At 37.4% G+C, this 19,429-nt stretch overlaps 1 protein-coding gene across 1 annotated transcript; it reads right to left on the bottom strand.

Moving 5' to 3' along the window:
• Positions 1-13,444: 13,444 nt before the first annotated feature.
• Positions 13,445-19,153, bottom strand: LOC126248083 (ubiquitin-like modifier-activating enzyme 1). The gene has a single exon (XM_049948741.1). It carries the CDS (start codon positions 18,943-18,945, stop codon positions 15,898-15,900), a length of 3,048 nt encoding a protein of 1,015 aa, XP_049804698.1. The 5' UTR covers positions 18,946-19,153; the 3' UTR covers positions 13,445-15,897.
• Between the last annotated feature and the right edge of the window lie 276 nt (positions 19,154-19,429).

The following is a 19,429-nucleotide window of genomic DNA, read 5'->3' as shown; positions in this document are numbered from 1 at the left end:
TACTCTTCAGTCCAAATACTGATTTGATGCAACTCTTCAGGCTACGTCAACTCAGCAGAAAATTCTTCATCTCTGTGTAACTACTATGACCTACAACCACTTGAAGCTACTTACCGTATTGTATTCGTCTCTTGATCTCCCTTCACAGTTTTCACTTTCCATTAATATATTGACTATTCCTTGAGGCCTCAGGCTGCATCTTGTTAACAAATCCCTTCTTTTAGTCAAGTTGTGGCATAATTTATTTTTGCCCCAGTTTCAGTTGGTTATCTGATCTACCCTTTTAATCTTCAGAATTCTTCTGTAGCACTGCTTTTCAAAAGTTTCTATTCTCTTCTAGTCTGAACGTCCACATTTCACTTATAATGCTATACTTCCTAATGTCTACATTTACATTCACTGTTTAACATTTTTTTCATTTTCAGAAACATTTTTCTTACTGTTGCCAGTCTGCATGTTACATCCTCTCTGATTTGACCATTGTCACTTACTTTTAAGGCCAAGTAGCAAAACTTTTCAACTATTTTCAGTGTCTCATTCCTTAATCTAATTCCTTCAGCATCATCTGATTTGATTAAACTACCTTCCCTTACCATTGTTTTGTTTTTGTTGATGCTCATCTTATAACCTCTTTTCAAAGCACTGTCCATTACGTTCAACTTATCTTACAAGTTCTAGTCTATCTCTGATAGACTTGCAATGTTGTCAGCAAACCCCAAGTTTGTCATTTCTTCTTTCTGAACTTTAATTCCCTTTCCAAATTTCTCCTTAGTTTCCTTCACTGTTTCTGCAAAGTGCAAATTGTTCAACACTGGGGACTGCATAACACTGTCTCAGTCCCTTCTCAACTATAACTTCCCTTTCCTGCCTTTTGACTCTTAGAACTTCAGTCTGGTTTCTGTAAGTAACATTTTGTTCCTTGTATTATAGCCCTGGTACCTTCAAAATTTCAAAGAGGGCAGCCCACTCAACACTTTTTAAATCTTTCAGTAAACCTACAAGTGCTATAAACATAGGTTTGTCTTTCTTCAGTCTGTATTCTAAGGTAAGTCATAGTGTAGGTTTTGTCTTTCATGCTCCTATGTTTATCTGGAAGATAAACTTATTTCCCCGTGGACATTTTTTCCATTTTCTGTAAATAATTTTTGTATGCATAACTTACTAAACTGATGTTAAGAAATATGCACACCTGTCAGCACTTACCTTCTTTGGAGTTGGAATTAATGCATTCTTCTTGCAGTCTGATGATGTTTTGCCTGTCTCATATATCTTGTGCACCAGGTGGATTAATTTTCTCATCGCTCTCTCAAGGACCTGACTAATACTGATGGAATGACTTCTACTCCAAGGGCCTGGCTTCTACTTAGGCCTTTCAGTGTTCTGCCAAATTCCTCCTGCAGTATCATATCTATCTCACCTTCATTTACTTTTTCTTATCTGTCCATAATGGTCTTCAAGTTTCTTTCCATTGGATAGCCCTTCTATACATTCCTTCTACCTTTGAACTTTCCCTTCTTTGTTCAGTACTGTATCTTTTCTCTTTATATTTATACAGTTGCTTCTGTTCTCTCCATAAGTCACTCTATTTTTCCTATTGGTGGCATCTATCTTTCCATTAGTCATGCATGCACCTAGAGCTCTGAATTTCTTTTCTATAGTCGAGACGGCATAAAGTGATACCTGTCAGCTTGCAGCATTGTTGCCGGTTTTCAACTGTGGAGCGCAAACAGTTGTAGGAAAAAACAATAGCCATCTATAGAGCTGTGACAACACTGAGGCATTACCATAGAAACATTTCCAAAATTGTGTTACATGACTGATTGAGGTATATGTGCGAAGCTGCCATGCCCAGCCCACTGCAATTGTCAGACATCAGTTTCCGCTGACTCAGCTGTAGCCATTTCTGATTGACCATTTTGCACCAAGGGCACCCACACTCAGGGGTAAGGAGGGGGGAGGGGAGGAGGAAAAAATATAGTGCAGTCAGGAGTTCTTCTTTCAATGAATGATTTAAAAGTCAGTATTATACAGGTTTTAACAGACTTGGAATTGGTATCTCTTTATGGGTACTTGCAAGTCACCATTCGTCTTCCAAAATATTAGCTGTCTGTATTCCCCTTTCCCTACTTAATTTTTATATTTCCACTTGATCAGTTAAAGTCAGGTCTTATCTAAGGATTTTTACTTGGCCTTGACTTTTACCTATTTGATATTCTGCTGCCTTCACTATATCTTACTGTCTATTGTATTCATTTACCTGTTTCCATTTATCATTGCCCTATAGTTCCTTCAAAACAATCAACTATCTTTATCATTTTAACTTATCCAGGTCCCATTCACTTCATTTCTACCATCCTGAAATTTCTAATTTTAATCTGCAGTTCATAATCAATAAAATATGACCAGAGTCCACATCAGTCCCTGGAAATGTTTTGTTGTTCAAAATCTGGTTTTGAAATCTTGATTTTATGGTAATAAAGGATTATTCATATGTACCTCTGTGGTTTGCAAAGATGACTGTGCAAAACTACAAGACACAGAAAATAGTCACATATTGGTGGGTAGAGCATCTTTCCCACTTTATAACTCACAATACAGATGTCCAATATGGGCAAAGTTTGTGACATGGCAAACATTAATAAGGGTGGAAAGTGTTAATGCAGTTTACTGAAGTCCCCTGAAAAGGCATCATGACATCAGTATACTTCAGAAAGCTGTTCATTACATTGCCTATCTGCAGGTGTGAACTAATTCAATTCAACACTTTGGAGTGGATGATTCGTCTACGTGTTCTGATGCGCCCAGCCCCTAGCTCAACTACACTATATTATGTATTACAGATTACAACTTGGAGAGATGCTCTATCTACTGATATGTGTAATTTTTTTTTGTAATGTTACCTGTAGATTTCATCTAGTCGCCTTCTGAAATCACAGACATACTTACGAATAACCCTGTATAATCTATCTGAAACCACTCGTTTCTCCAGGTCTCTTCCACATATACACTACTTTTTCATGATTGTTAATAATGATTAAAATTTTTTTTTTTTTTTTGACAAATTCTACCTGGTGGCTTCCCCTTTGATTCCTTCTTCCCAGTCCATGTTCTACAATTTTTCATTTGATTCCTTTTCCTACTATCCAATTGCAGTATCCCATTACAAGTAAATTATCATCTCCCTTAATTAACTGAATGATTTATTTTATCTGAACGCACTTTTTTTTCAATATCTTCATCATTTGCAGATCTAGTAGAAATACTGAAGTGAGTGTCTGCTTTATATCACTCCTGGCTACAATAATGCATTCACTATGCTGTTCACAGAAATTTGCCACATTATTTTCTTATTAATTATTTGACTGATTCCTATACTGCCCCTAGTTCAGTCTGTGTTTGTAATTCTGTACTAATTTGACCATAAATCATGTTTTTCCTTCCACTGTGTTTCACTAATTCCCACAATATCTAAATTCATCGCATCCATTCCTCTTTTCAAATTCTGTAACCTATCTCTCTACCTAATTAAAACACATTCTACACTCAAACGTGTATAATGCTGGTTTTGTTTTAACATCCTTCTAAGTAATCCCCACCTGGAGGTCTGAATGGTTGACTATTTTACCTCTGGAATATTTTACCCAATAGGTTGCCATCATTAAGCCATACAGGAGACCTGCATGTCCTTAAGAAATAAAATGGCTAAAGTTTCCTCTTGATTTCAATCGCCTGCAGTGCCTACATGGTTAGGTCATGTTGGCAAATGTTACAAAGTCAGATCAGTCAAGTTATCTGTATAGTTGAGGCACACAAGCCACATAATTGCAGCTAGGTCCATGGTTTGTGGAGGGAACTAAGGCAACATGTAAAATCAAGGATATGGTGATATTCTGAGAATTAATCTCTTTACTTCACCATGACTTCTGAGTGTGCCATCATTTCATTGGCAAACTGCACTGCTATGACAAGTTAGTAGAAATGTACAATGTGAATCTGGACTCTACTGACAGGATTTCAGAAGCTGTCTGTCAATTTTTACACATGTAACACTTGGTCTCCAGTGACTCTTTACAGAGTACTTTGCTGTGTCTGATTAGTAACCTTAACAGTGCTCACAGACTACCCATATAAATTTCAAGTGAGTGCAATGCACAATGTGTGTCATGTCTGTACTGAAAGTGTTTTAAGTACTCCCTATTGGATTGTGAAAACCAATGATTTGGAGGGGGGTGGAGTTGGACAATTTAAGACAAAAATGAGGAGAAAATAGCCAAAATACCCACAGCTGTGGCAGATTGCTGTATTGATTGTTGAAATTGGACCACTGACTGGCTCATAACACACCGTATTTTTTGGGCAAAACACGAAACAGGGTTTAGCATCATTCTACAGACTACACTATTCAATTTGTAGCTGTTCCCTAAATTAAAGACAATGTAAAAAGGGAATCTATTTCAAATTGTGCAAAAAATTAAATTAAGTATGATGCTTCAGCTTATGGGCAACCAAAAAGTGTCTACATTCATTCATGAATGACATGTGTTGTTATGTGAAAGAAAAGTGAAGAAATAACTTTTTGCTGTAAAAACAAAAATTCCACACTATCCATTGCACTTTATGGACCTAATTCACTGACGTTTCAGTTTTCTGTTTTGTCAGAAAATATACAGAGTAAGTCAAAAAAGCCTTTACAACTTCAGAATGATAAAGAAATTTATTGAGATAACTTATAGAATCGGTAGCTGTGTCATTTTGTAGCAAACCTCAAGTTTGATTCACATAGTGCATGAGTACCACATTGCACCACCACCAGGAGCGTCAATGTAGTACACAGTTAAAATTATTACTTTCACTGGTGTGTAGCATACTTGCACAGCCACCTCGCTCCCCACAGACTGGACACCACTGGATTTCTTTTCATTAAAGACTCTCTCTCTCTCTCTCTCTCTCTCTCTCTCTCTCTCTCTCTCTGTCTGTGTGTGTGTGTGTGTGTGTGTGTGTGTGTGTGTGTGTGTGTGTGTGTGTGTGTGTTACTATTTCAAACTAAGAGCACATACTTTTTAGCCTCTACACCGGACAATGAGGGAGCTGACACATTAACAACATTTAAAATCACATTTCACATTGGTTGCCATGGGTCCCATTCACGATGCATAAATAATAGACTGTCACCACTATTTAAATTGGGGGGGGGGGGGAGGGGGGTGAATTGTCATTTTCGGCAAAGCCTTGAACGCAGTGCTCTAACTGCTGACCCCCTATATCGAATGACGTGTTCTAATTTGTGAACACCATGCGTTAACCAAAGGCAGTCAACATAATCAGCTCTCATGCACAGTGATACCATACCATGTTAATGCCTAGTGTTTCTTAACTAAGCCATGTGCCAATGTGGATAACATGCTGGTAATAGATCTCTCTGCCATCTTAGTGATGTCTCTGTACTTGTGAAAGTTCCTATGCATGAAGAAAAAATTACTTTTTAACATACATCACAATGTTATGGGGTTTCTTTGATGGGAAATCTAAAAACTGCACTACAATCTAATGTTATTATTTTGTTTGTGTAGCGAAAATAATAATATGTTAATATTATCAATATGGCAATTCAAATTTGCTCAATTTCTGTTACACCTAACCATTTTTCTATTTGACGAACTGTCATTCTACAATACATCTGCAATACCAGAGGCACTAGACATGATTATCACTTTCCAGAAACAGTGTCTGAAATGTCTTTTTGACAGTCTACTCACAGTCGGACCAGTACCAAGAATTTCAATGTTTATTCAAATTTTTGATTTTGCTCGGTTAATATTAACTGGAACATGCTGTGAAATGTTTTGTGGTAACAATTAATATTTATTCATTGTTTGAGTTTATTGAACTGCTGATGTATAAGCAGTGACTCAAAAATGGTACAGTCTGTTCTTTCTTTGCTGTGAGAATAACACAAACAGATGAACTCAAAATCATGAAAGACAAACATGACGTTTCCCTCCCCCCACTGGATTAAACTATGGATTGTCGTGCTGCCACCAGAGGTTCACACCTGATGGCATGTGCTTGCTGGTGGCCACACACCCCTCTATGCTTAGCACAGTGCATAATACAGTACAGAGCATTAACTTTTACTTCTTGATTGGGCTGATATTGGCATACAGGAAATTGGGTAAATATCTTGTTCTGTAGTTTGAACATTGTTTATCTGCAACTTCACACACCATCAAAAGACATGCTTTACTAAACAGAATGGTGAGTGTGGCCGCTGGTGGGCAAATGGCATCAGGTGTGAAACTCTGCTGTGTCCACCGGTAGCCCCCAGCAGTTGGTGTGTTAGAAACTTACCTATAGCTTGCCTTTAGTGGGCACCTTCATTTTTCTATATGTTTCGCTGCAATATGCAACGTCCACAAAACAGACTTCAAGAGAGTTGGGCTTAATGGAAGGTTTAATATACAATGCAAAAGTTCATCTGAAGAATCCTGCTGATTTCAGTCTCTTCAATGAAAGCACAAGGTGGGAAAACAATGGAGCATCTTAAAAAATTTGTAATAATGTAGTTGGTGTAATTTTTAATAATGCTCTAGAGTAAAAAGAAAGTAACACTTTACTTCTAAGATTATTTATGATGATGCACAAGTATTTAAATATCTGGGTTACAAAAATTTATATCGCTGTATGATGGACTGCAATGTATGATGGAATGCAACAGGAAATCTCAAAACACAGTTTTTCTCATCATATATGTTCCTTGTGAAATACTTAATTTTTTGGAACAATGTAGTAACAAAATGTAACATAACAGTACATAAAAACTGACAAGTGAGAATCCCATCAATTCAGTCAAGTACTACTTCAGTAAAGGAATGCTTACTAAAGTATGTTGTGCAAATACTGTGCATGATAACAGGCCAATACCTGAGCAATCTGTACAATCAAAATGTTTAAACAGGTTAACTAAAATTGTGCGTAACTGAATAGCAACATAGAAAGCCTCAAAAAACTACAGAAAAATAGCCCTTTTCAACAGGAACCAAACCCCAACCAGTTTCGCAGGTGAAATATGGGATCTCACTTTTTCCTTTTCCCAGGTTTCTTACTAAGCGTATTGTAGCACTTAACTAATAAACTTCATTATCTAATATTTTTACTTTACTTTAACAAGTATGAAACAGATTGTGCTATATTAATGCATCTCCATCAATGTTTATCTATTTGTAAAATGAACAACATTTTAATTAATAATGCACAAACACTTCATGAATACTTCCATAATGATGCTGAGTTTGATATGTATTTCAAATCCCACAAGAAAATTCTCAGCAGGATAATAAAACAGGCATAAACAGTAGCAAATGACAGAAACATAAAAAAACTCCAAACATAAAATAAAAGCAATGTGAAATATTATAAGAAGGAAAACAGCAGCAAAACATCCACAACTCCAAAATATTAGTGTCTCAGAAAGATCAGCTGTATTATTAGACCCCAGGAGAATTGCAAATAAAATTTAATTCGTACTTCACAACACATGCACATACAGCAAAACTGTGTGCAGTAATGAATCAGTTCAGATGTACGTCAAACGGTCTTGTTCAGTGTTTTGAACTTTGTTTTTTTCAACTTCACACAACACCGAAAGATACGGTGTACTACACAGAGTCGAGTTTGTAGCCACCAGAGGACACACAGCATTAGGCGTGAACCTCTGCTGTACCCACCAGTAGCCTTCTTACACCAGACTCTTAACAAGGATTAGACACAAATATGGAACTCGGGTAACAATATTCCTTTGGTGTACACAATTCCCAACAAAGTTGAAAACAGCCAAAAAAGGAATAAAACAGATGTATTCAACTACAGGCCCACATCACTCCTATCTGGTTAATGGAAAAAATCAGCTATAAGAGATTAATAAACTTTATAGAAAAAAATAACTGCTCCTCAGATTGTTAGCATGGTTTTTGTAAATGCAGATCTATTGAGGCTCCCATCTTTGTATTCCCATATGAAGCTTTAAATGCAATTGACGATACAGAGCATATTTCTGCAATTTTTCTAGATCTTACAAAGGCATTTGAGGTCATAAGCCACATCTTGCTTATGAAACTTGAGTGTGTGGGTATTAGGGGACAGCTAAAGAATGGTTGAAATCTCAACTACAAAACAGAGAGGAAATGCACAGATGCCCAAAATTAAAGCAACAAATGGAAATTTTGCAAGGTTGCATTTACTTTTCCACAAAACAGTACAAACAGGTGATAGTAAAGCAGAAACAATATAAAGTATACAGACCATAAACAACTGCAAAGTGCAAAATAGTAGACAAAAATGTTGTTCGTTTTTCCCAACTTAACGGATTCGCACACACATTTCAACAACTGATTACTGCACTCGGCATGGGGTGTGACCACCTCTCGAAGCAATACAGGCCTGACAATGATGGAGCATGCTGTGAATGATGTCATCAATCTAATGTTGAGGCAATAAAGCCCATTCTTCCTGCAGAGCTGCTCACAGGCTTGGGAAATGGTTCGAGGATGCTGATGTGATGCACCCCACCTCCATAGTGATACCAGACATGCTCTATGGGATTCAAAGCAGAAGGGCGAGCAAGTCACATCACACATGCAGTATCTTCTGTTTCCAAGAAAACATCAAGCAACTGTGCTCTATGAGGTCAAGCATTATTGTCCTACAGTACGAAGTCCGAGCCCATAGAACCTTGCCACAATCACATATGAGGCTCAAGATATCATCATGATACCTGACAGCAGTTAAATCTTGCTGATTCAGCTGTACAGTTTCATGAAGAGCTGTCGGAATGGTCAACATAATCCCTGTCTCCATCACTAGGGATCCTCCTCGATATCGGTCTCTTTCCACAACGTTTGTGTCCCAAAACCATGCTCAAGATGCAAATCCATCGAGACTCACTTTCCAGACCAATTTGGGATTCATCTGTGAGAACATTGGCCCACAGTTGGAGCCTCCAGGTGGCATATTGGTGACTCCACTCTAGACGTTCCCTCCTGTGAAGCCACGTCAGAGGTGCACATACAACAAATCTCCAACAATAAAGGCCACTCTGCTGAACATTTCTGTACAGCATTTGCCTTGATATAACATGTCCAGTGGATGCTGCGAGGTTAGATACCAGTTGCCGTGCAGTACTAAGGCAGTTCCGCTGTGCCCTCACAGTCAAATAACGGTTTTCTCTTTCTGATGTCACATGTGGTCGGCCCTGCCCTGGTCTTTGGGATACAGTTTCGGTCTCTATCAACTGTTGCCGCATCCGAGAAATGACAGAACAACTCACATTAAGCCGTTGGGCCACATCAGTTTCTGACTGTCCTGCTTCTGTTCTTCCTATGGCTCTCCACTGCAGAGTGTCTGGTAGACATCTTCTCTGTGCCATACTGCACCACCTGCAATTGTGTACACAGCGATTGTGGATGTGGAAGTACCTGACCAATATTACCCTGTTTGATGTGTGCCCTGACGTCACCACTGGCGTGGTTGTTCATTGACTGGAATGCCATCTTATGTGTGGAACACGACAGTACAGATATTTGCTGACATTCTGTATGATTATATCAGTACTTAGACACAGGATTGGGAAACAATGGTTTGTTGCTTTAATTTTGGACACCATTGCAGTTGAAATTGGAAATTTGTGGTAAGGTCTTATGGGACCAAACTGCAGAGGTCATCGATCCCTAAGCTTACACACTACTTAATCTAACTTGAACTAACTTACGCTAATGACAAAACACACACCCATGCCCGAGGGAGGACTCAAACCTCCGACCGGGGTAACCATGCGGACCGTGAAAAGGCACCTGAGACCGAGCGGCTACCCCGCGTGGCATGCAGCTGAAGTCTTATTCCAAGAAGGCCTGTCACTCAGAAAATTTATATAAAGTATGGTGTACCACGTGGCTCCATTCTGGGACAAGTTTCGTTTTTGCTCTATGTAAAAGATCAGGAACCTATCAGCCCACATCACAAATACAATAAATTTTCTGATGGCATAAATCTGTTAGTCAAAGGATTGACGAAACAAGAGCTGCAGAATTAAATCAAAATAAGCACCTAACTAATAATATATATTAAAAAAAGTTATTATGAAACTACGCACAGCACAGAATAAGCATCCATTAGTGCCACCTGTAGAGTTAATCATCATAAACTTGGAAAATAAAAATGCTACAAAACTTTGAGTATGGATCCAGGAGGACTGAAGATGGGCCAACATATAAAATATGTAACCAATAAACTGAACATCTGTTAATGTATAAAAATTATTTCCAGCTACTACTTAAAGGAAACAAAAAAAATGGAGGATTTCCATTATGTGACACACTGGTACAGCAACCAGTAAGCAGAATGTGGTGAATACAACAGTCTTGGCTGCAGAATTCCTATGCTACTGCCTACGTATAAAATGAATGTTATTTAAAACAGCTTCAAAACAAGAACTGGAAAAGTATGCAATTTAACTAATGGTGTACCAACACCACTTACCATGTGAAATGGACACTAAGTTGGCAGCACAATGTGCCGCAGCACTCAGTATAGTGTATCAGGCCAGAGATTAAAGAATGGGGCCTACAGTGTATTTACACCAAGTGACAGGGTACACTTCTTTCGTTTTCTTACCTATAAGGACCATAGCTATCGTATAGCCAACTCCAATAATTTTTTCCATATTTTTAACTAACATAATTCATCCATAGGTTATCTAGTGTTATGCTTTAACATATGGTGTGAGCATATACTTGTTTAATTTTATTTTACTACATTTGACAAGGGCAGTCTATTTTTGCCAATGCCCTAATGGCGGCACCCAAAATCCACTAGTAAAAAATATAAATTTTTTTAAATTTGTAATTTGTTCAGTTACAAGATAGGATTAAGCCTTTCTCATAAAATTGTAACTAATGTAGATCAATCTGCAGATGCCTTGCATCAGACGGAACCCACTTCATGAATAAGTAAAGCAACTAAATCAGTTTTGCAACTGAGACTTGTTTTCACCACAATAAAAAAATCTCTACTGCAATATGACGTTGTCTTCTGAGGAAACTAGTGCTAGCAAAAGTTGTTTCACAGCTCAAGATAGTTGTATGAGCCATGGAAAGGGCAGTTCTTAGAATCTCATACAAGCTTGTAGTTACAAACCAGCATATGCACTCAATATATTATAAGATGGAACCAGGATATACATGTCCAATATATTAAAACACAAAGAAAAGGAACCACTCCGAGCAGGAAACGAGCTGTACAACACTACCTTGCAACATCAAAATGATCACAGATATCTGAGCATTTAAAACGGCTGTTCATGCCTACCTACTGCCTAAGTGTTACTACGGCATAGCTGGATATTGTAATATAGGGATAGGAGAAAATCTGTGTACATCTGGTTAAGTTTGAAGCAGTAAAACAGATTGCAAAATTCAAGTCACCTGTGCACACCTACCTCCTCAGTAAATGTTCTTAAGTATAAATATACAGCACATTTCCATCATATCATATAAATTGTAAACACCTTTTCGTTTTCAAATATATGTCTTATACAAATAAGCTCCAGACGTAAACTATGGTCACAAAGATACTGTAAAAACTGAACTTTTTTGTTTTAAACCAAATTGATAGTAAATTCTTAAGCAGACTATGATCATGTAAATTTTTTTGTCTCGTCTGTGCAAGAAATAGGATGTAAACTATGAACAAGTGATGCTGTACGAATGGTAAACATCCTACTGCTTTTTTGTGTTCTTATGAAGAGTAACCATGCAAAGTTTATAATCACGTGAATTCATTTTTTCTCATAACTGACTTGCCTATATAAATTTGTATCTGTCCAAAAATAATGACTATCAATAAAACAATAGGTACCAACAATAAAATGCGTAACCTGTAATTAATTACATACCGCTGCAGTAACAAAGCAAAAATAAAGTTCTCATTTCAATAATTTATTTATATCAAATCAAACCAATTAGCCACAAATATATTTACATGTGTGTATACAGTTTATATGCAAGCCTTCTGAAGAAATTCAATATACACAACCCTCTTACACATTTCAGAATTAATTAATATAATCTGCAACATCAAGCGAAATGTCAATAGTAAACACGGAGGTAACAACAAAAATCCATTTAACATGCATAAATTTAATATTAAGATTTACTCTTTAGGTTATATGTGTCTTCTGAATAGGCAGGGTGTGCAATTTACAGCTGTTGGTGTGACATGTAGAAATGTGTCTAAGTGTGAATAACATGTTTGGGTAGTGTATTACTGACAAATCAATATGCTGTTTTCAAAGACACAAAATTTGGACTGGAATACTTTGCCACTATTACAGATCTGATGTTCTTGAAAGACAATGACTTTTAAACTTCAGAACTCACATTGTTAACTGTAAATTCTACAGAAAACCTTCAGTTTCCTCCTTCCATTTGGCCACACTAAGCAGTACTGAACACAGTTGCATAATCTGTTAATCTGCGCTAGATACATGTGTTGCTCTTTGATTTGTTTCTCAAGTGTGTGTCAAAATTTTAGTGATCTTCAAAATTTCCGAATCACTTTTGGAACATGTAAAATATAAAAATGTAAAGATAGTGTACAGGTCCACTACAGTACAGCACATATAAATTATTTCCACTGAACAAGTTAACATTTCAACTGGAGCTCTACTGAAACACATTGCACCAAGTCACTGCCACTTACTGAACATGTAAGCTACAACCACACTGGGAAAACCTGAGACAGTATTCAGAGAACTAACAACATATACCTGAACATATCTGACTTGTTTATACAACATTAAATAAAAATTTTATTACAGCAGGAAATACACACACAGCACCTGCTCTCCATTAACTAAACTGCAAATGACATTTACGCCTCAAAATCGACCTACAGAACAATGAAAATTCTAAAACTGATGCTTACTCCACAAGTTCTGCTGTTCATACCCTTCAGCACATGAATGTACTTTACTGCCATGTGTCACATTTTACTGCCTAATTTTCACTTATGCTGATTCATCTACTGTGGACTGATTGAGCTTCCAGTGCTAGACCAAGACTCCAACCTGGGACTTTTGCCCCCTGCAACCAACTGCTCTACCAACAGTTATTCAAGCACGACTCATGAACTGCTCTCTCAGCTTCACTTCCACCAGTACCTCTTCTTTTCCTGCCTTCCAAACTCCTGAATTCTCCTGTATACTTTGCAGGACTTATGCTCCTGGGAGGAAAGTTCAAGTTCCAGTCTGTCAATCAATTTTAATACGTCAGGATGTTTCTAATCAGTGTACACACTGCTTCAGAGTGACATTTCATTCTGTCTCATTGTCTTTGTCACTAGCAGTAAGTCCGAATCATGAGTGCACACTGCACTCAACTGTTACAGCTATTACTGAGAAGGGACAAAGGTTCTGTTTTTTTTTTTTTTTTTTTTTAAAGGATGAAGTAAATGATTAAATAAGATTTATTTTAGTGCACCCAATACAGTAAATCATGCAGGACAATCAGATGCACAATTCTGTCTACATGTGAAACACACAGTTCAAAAAGGTAGTACAGATACCATTTTACCCAATTCTAAGGACACATTACACATACTTCTTTGATATACAAAGCCAGCACTGACAACAAAAATGCATCACCATTAATAACAAAATTTATGTGAGCATAAACATTACATTCAATATTCCTATGCTGTTCTCAAAGAGCAATAAACAATAATTTGCTCACAGAACACACTACCATGTTAAATAAAAAAATATGGACACAGCACAGATATTCAACAAGACTGATAAAAAATAAAAAACAATAATACAAAATTCACACAGAAAGAGATGCTTTAAATCTTCTAAAACAGTGTTGCAGTGATACAAAAACTGTATGCAACAGCTGCACATTTTGAAAATGCACATATATTAGGAATGGCATCATCACAGGCAGTTGAATATGTGCACTATCAATAAGCCCAGCGAACTGTCAGTCTCCCACATATGCCAAAAACTTTAGTTTTTGACCCTTTCTCACATAGGTAATTTAGCACTATGTGATGCTTCCAGAGTGAATGTTTCATTCTGTACTCTAACTTCATTAAGTTTCAGTGCTATTATAATTAAAAAAGAAAAAAATGAATTTCATGAAAATATATTTTTCCTAACACTGTGCCTAAATCAAAATCCCAGCCAGAAAGTACTGCACAATATGCAAAATTGCATTTAAAATACGTTCTGTTATTGACAAAAATGATGCTCTTCACAGGTCAGCAGTTATTCAAGTATAGCCTTTAGAAATTTCACAATTTATACATTTCTGTAGGAAAATAATATGCATCACCACATCTAAATATTCAACACATTATGTAAAATGTTATCTCAAAGTTTCCCTATATTACCAATCATCTGATTTCAACTGAACTGATCATTTGCTTGCTCCAATGAAGCTATTTATTCAGTATCTAAGCTTATATACCAAGGTTCTCATTACATACAGTGCTGAAGATTTTCAAGAATTTTCATTCCAATGTAGGCATTAAACTGAAGGCCATGAAACAGCTGGACTCTACACAGAAAATATCTGCACACATCACTTGCAAAGCACTTGGTATCTTTCAATCATTAACAAAATAGAGGCAGTACTTTACAACTGCACACTTACAAACCACCAGTGTGGAGTGTAATAAACTATATTACATGTGAACTTTTGTATTTTTTTATCACTTCTGAAGATTATCTTGATGTACACACATTAGCAAGCTTCAAAAATGCATTAGTTAAAAATTATGCCATTCAACTTTGTAGTTTCACAAGTACTAAGATATCAAATGTTTTCTTAAAAATGTGCATTTTAAATACAGCACTGAGTACAGTATCCTAGGAATGAGAAACATTGCAAGACTTGACTAGCTATTTAAATCTTTAGATAAATAAAATTGCTCCAGCAACAATACCACATAATACTGCAGTTGTGGGTGGTCAAAAATGTATACAAGTGGTAATGGATATTTCAGAACTGTTTCAGACTTTCACATTTGTACTACACTTCAGAATTTGAAGTATTTAAAAATATGTGATAATCTTAACAGAAAAATAAATATGAATAGGCTGTCTTAAGACATGAGCACCACAATTTTGAAGTGAAGCATGTGGAGATCAAAAGCCTTCCAACAAATTAGAACCAAAATGTATAACCTAAGCATTATTTCCACTGAAGATGGTAAAACAAATCGAAATGTTAAACCAAAATTAATATTTCAGCATTGCAGTTACATAGGCCTATTCTAGGAAGACAATATCACAAAATATTAAATACTGATGCACAATATACAATAAAGGGCTAATCCCTTAACCTTCCAGGATATAAGTAGCAAGCTTTGCATGAAATTTAATTAAACACTAAAAATATCACCACATGATTAAACATAGCAAGAAACTACAAAACATAAAAAAAGTAAGTACTTCACTTCCATAATTTTTTTTGTCCTTTGGACTTATAAAACTGGATGTTTATCTTAAAATTTCAATACTGAGATCAAGACTAGAAACTGTTCTGATAAAAGATATGGTGGCAATAAATTAAAAATTCTAACACTAACACACACACACACACACACACACACACACACACACACACAATCACTCACTCACTCACTGTATTAACAAAAACCTACAGACATTTCCAAGAAACACAAAGATGACATAAAATTTCATAAGGATTAACAACAAAACTGTTCCCCCTTATGGGAAACACCCCTGAACAATAATTGCATGAACTTCAGAGCACAATAAGCACATAAAATTAGAGGAGGGCTTAAAATTGTAATACTGTAAAGCATGACACTGAATTAATGCTGTCATGGGAGAGTGTACCGAACATACGGTACCTCAATGTCATTACCCTCATCATCATTGCAGCACAACTCTAAAACCAAAGCCCTAACATGGGGTTCCAACTTCTTCTTCGACACCTTTTTAACAATTTCTGACATAGGAAGAGACATTCGCTCTAAAGCTTTTGCTTTTGGCATGAAGAATGAATACAACATACAGACTCCTTGAGATAGCATTGTAATTTCCAACTTATGGTTCTCTTTAAAGTAATTAAGAAATTCTTGAAGGGTTAGTTCACCGGAAACTTCAAAACGATCCCACAGACTCCATTCATTATCATAATATTTCATTGTTGGTGCAGCAATAGGCTCTGAAAATGCAAAGAGAGGCAAAGCCAAATTAATAAATCCATTTTTGTAGCGATTTAATACTTTGAAACCCTGGGTCAGTTTGTATAGTTCAAGACAAATAAAGCCTGCCACAACTGAAGTAGTAGTGGCAATGGCAGGAATTATTTTGCCTGCTATGAGCTTGCTTTTATGGCGATCGGCAAGCGGAATTCTGTAGTTTAGAGCCCTAAGATTTGAAGCTGCCACAATAAAGTCCATGTGGAAATTTGTGTCATCATCCTTTTCGAACTCTAGTGGCTTTATAGTAAGTTCTTTAAGATTCTCCCAAGTTGGCAGTGCCTTCATCAAAGAGTTAACTCGATCATGATCTACAGCCCCATTACCAGAAGCCTCTGCTAACAGAACCTGAGCATCATTTACAGCTATTTTAACCCCAGACTTTGGAACAAATTCAGGTACCTCTACAGTCTCCACAATACTTGCTATAGCTCCACGATCTCTGTTTTGAGGTATACCATACACTTCAGCTTTCAGATTAGCGGCAGCAATAATATAATCCAAATGTAATGGATCATCAACAGAAAATTCTAAAGGTTCTGGCCGACGTTTAGGTCCAGACCAGAATGGTTGTCCAGTGGAGGTCAACTGATCTGGTGGAAAATTGAAGAGTAGCTGGCGTATTTGATTGTTGTACTGCTCCTGCCAATGGCATCTGGCCCACTTTACACAGTCTTCAAAACTAAAAGGGCGCTGATCAACAAGAGCTTGTTTTACAGACTCCAATACCTCTACTGGCTGAACACCTGGTAATTTCAGCATCTTTTCAGCAAATGATGGATCTTCCAAATACTTAGCAGCATTCTGAGCACTGTGGCAAAAGAGACCTTCAAATACATCACGAGCCCACTGTAATGTATGCTCAATTGCATTTGGAAAGTTTTTTAGCGTACAAATTGGAATGCTCTTTTCTGGCGGATCTTGAGATGAACTGTATGATTCTGTCAGAAATGGCACAACCACTTGTGTATTACCCTTAGTACCTAACGTGCCCGATTCGAGCAGAGGCTTTCGGTAGTAAACACAACGGCGATCTACATAAATACGAGCATCAATATTATCCAGAGCATTTGCAACACCGTCCAATTCTTCAAAAAATTTGTCGTCATATATTTTTTCAGTTTCAAGACCAACCCTTGTTTCATAAGCAATTATATTTAAAGATGGATTCATGATCTTAACAGCACGTGCGGCTACCGCCGATTTTGGTTTTTGCACATCTGTAGATCTGAACAAGAATTGTCTATTCAGATTGGACTTTTCAATCAAATCCATATCTGTAACTATAAGTTTCCCATCATCCTTGGTGCCAACACCCATCATCGCGAAGTTTTTCAGCAGTTCGCACCCTATCGCTCCGGCACCGACTATGAAGTACTTCAATTTACCTAAACGATCTTGGAAATCTTTCCCGAACACCGCTATCTGTCTATCATGTCGACTGCCCAATGGAGCACAGCATTCTTCAGTCATGTCAGACAAATCAAGAGGTAAACATTCCAGAGCATCAAAATATAACCACTGAAAAATTGGGTTAAATTTTCCACTGCATGCTTTCATGACTTCCTGTGCAACAATGCCACCTATAGCAGCATCAAGTGGGGCTACATCTCCCCTGCAAATTTTTGAAAATAAGGAAAGGATGTCAACTTGCAATTCAGCGTCAATTGCATTATCTTCCCTTATTTTTTCTGCCAACGTTAAAAATTCTTCAGAATCTTCCGAGTTCCACGCTCGGGGAAACTTTTTGTGTTGTTTAACAAATTCATGGAGTGCCAAGAACGCCAAATGGATCTGCATTGCTCGATCAAATTTTGCCCAGTCTGTCACAACGAATTCTGGACTCTTCAGAGACTCATTTAACGGTTTGAAGTTCACAGTTTTCGGCATCTTTACTTGGGTAACAATTCCACCATGGATATAATCGCTGAAATTACTTGTATCACCAATTGAGAAAGTGTATGGTCCAAGGACACGTATTTTTCGTGGTTCACAAGCATTCAGTTCTGTCATACCTTCGATCTCCGAGAACTTCACGAAGTCGCCGTCTTCGAAGCCATGACGTGCGTCGTCCACGCAAGCCACCAATCCTTCTGCATCCTTGGAAATACTCGCAATCATAGCCGACACAGGGCTTTCACCATTCACGTCAACGACTGTAAAGTTTTCACCAAAATCACAAAACACTTGTGTAAATAAACCACGCACATCTGCCACGATTAGAGCAATATCATTGGAGTGAGTGACTTCTGAAACTCGCAGCTGCTCTTCTAGCGTGCTTTCTGTCAAAACAACCACTTTAAATTGCTTTATGAAACACTCTGTCAAGTTATCTGTGTGGACACTTATAGGAACATAGTTATTAAGGGCTGCCAGCTGACTGTGACATGCTTCAGCCCTATTTTTGCCAATATCTTCTTCAGTAAGGTAAAACTGTGAATTCAAATCTGCTATTTCACAAGCAACAGTGTCATGCAACGTCACAGATTTAACGCCGCCTAAAATTACGTTCTTCGCAATTTCAACGCCCAAACCACCAAGTCCTGAAATTAGAACGTCTGATGTAGCCATACGACGCATTGCTTCGAGTCCCAAGACATAGAGCTGTCTGGAATAGAGCCCCTCATCTATTTCAGCAACACCGTTAACTCCGTTCACCGCCATGTTCGTATCACTTGAAACAGTTTTTACAACAGCTGTATATTTAGAGTCAATTTTTGCACCTCTTAGCAGAAAGATCCACCTCAGTAGAAACCACTGACAGTCTAGACATCGAACACACAAACTTCACGGTCGTTTTCGTTTACGCTCCACATTAATGTTCACAAAGCAATTTGAACTACATGAATACGAAGAACAACTCAACGCTATGTCAAAGTTAACATGCCAACAATCCCACAGCCTTTGTTATGTGCCGATAATCCTCGTTTCTGTAGGCAATGGAAACTTGCAGATATATAAAAGCTCAACCATGGCCTCGCGGCCGTGGCCTAGCTCTCCACCACCACATTTACACGATAGAAACCTTCAGGATCACGTAAGGGCCACTTGTACGATTGCGGGATAAAGCCAGGAAGAAGGTAAATATGGTGAAATTGTGAGTAGATGTTGTACAACGACAATTTCAATTTCTCCAGTTGCCTATATA

Source organism: Schistocerca nitens, chromosome 3 (genome assembly GCF_023898315.1).
Source record: "Schistocerca nitens isolate TAMUIC-IGC-003100 chromosome 3, iqSchNite1.1, whole genome shotgun sequence".
Lineage (NCBI taxonomy): Eukaryota > Metazoa > Arthropoda > Insecta > Orthoptera > Acrididae > Schistocerca > Schistocerca nitens.
The sequence above is the reverse complement of the archived record's forward strand: the minus strand, read 5'-3'. Positions and strand labels throughout refer to the sequence as shown.

What these genes read in the sequence shown, in the direction of transcription:
- LOC126248083 (XM_049948741.1), bottom strand. Translation starts at nt 18,945, where the DNA reads ATGGCGGTGAACGGAGTTAACGGTGTTGCTGAAATAGATGAGGGGCTC.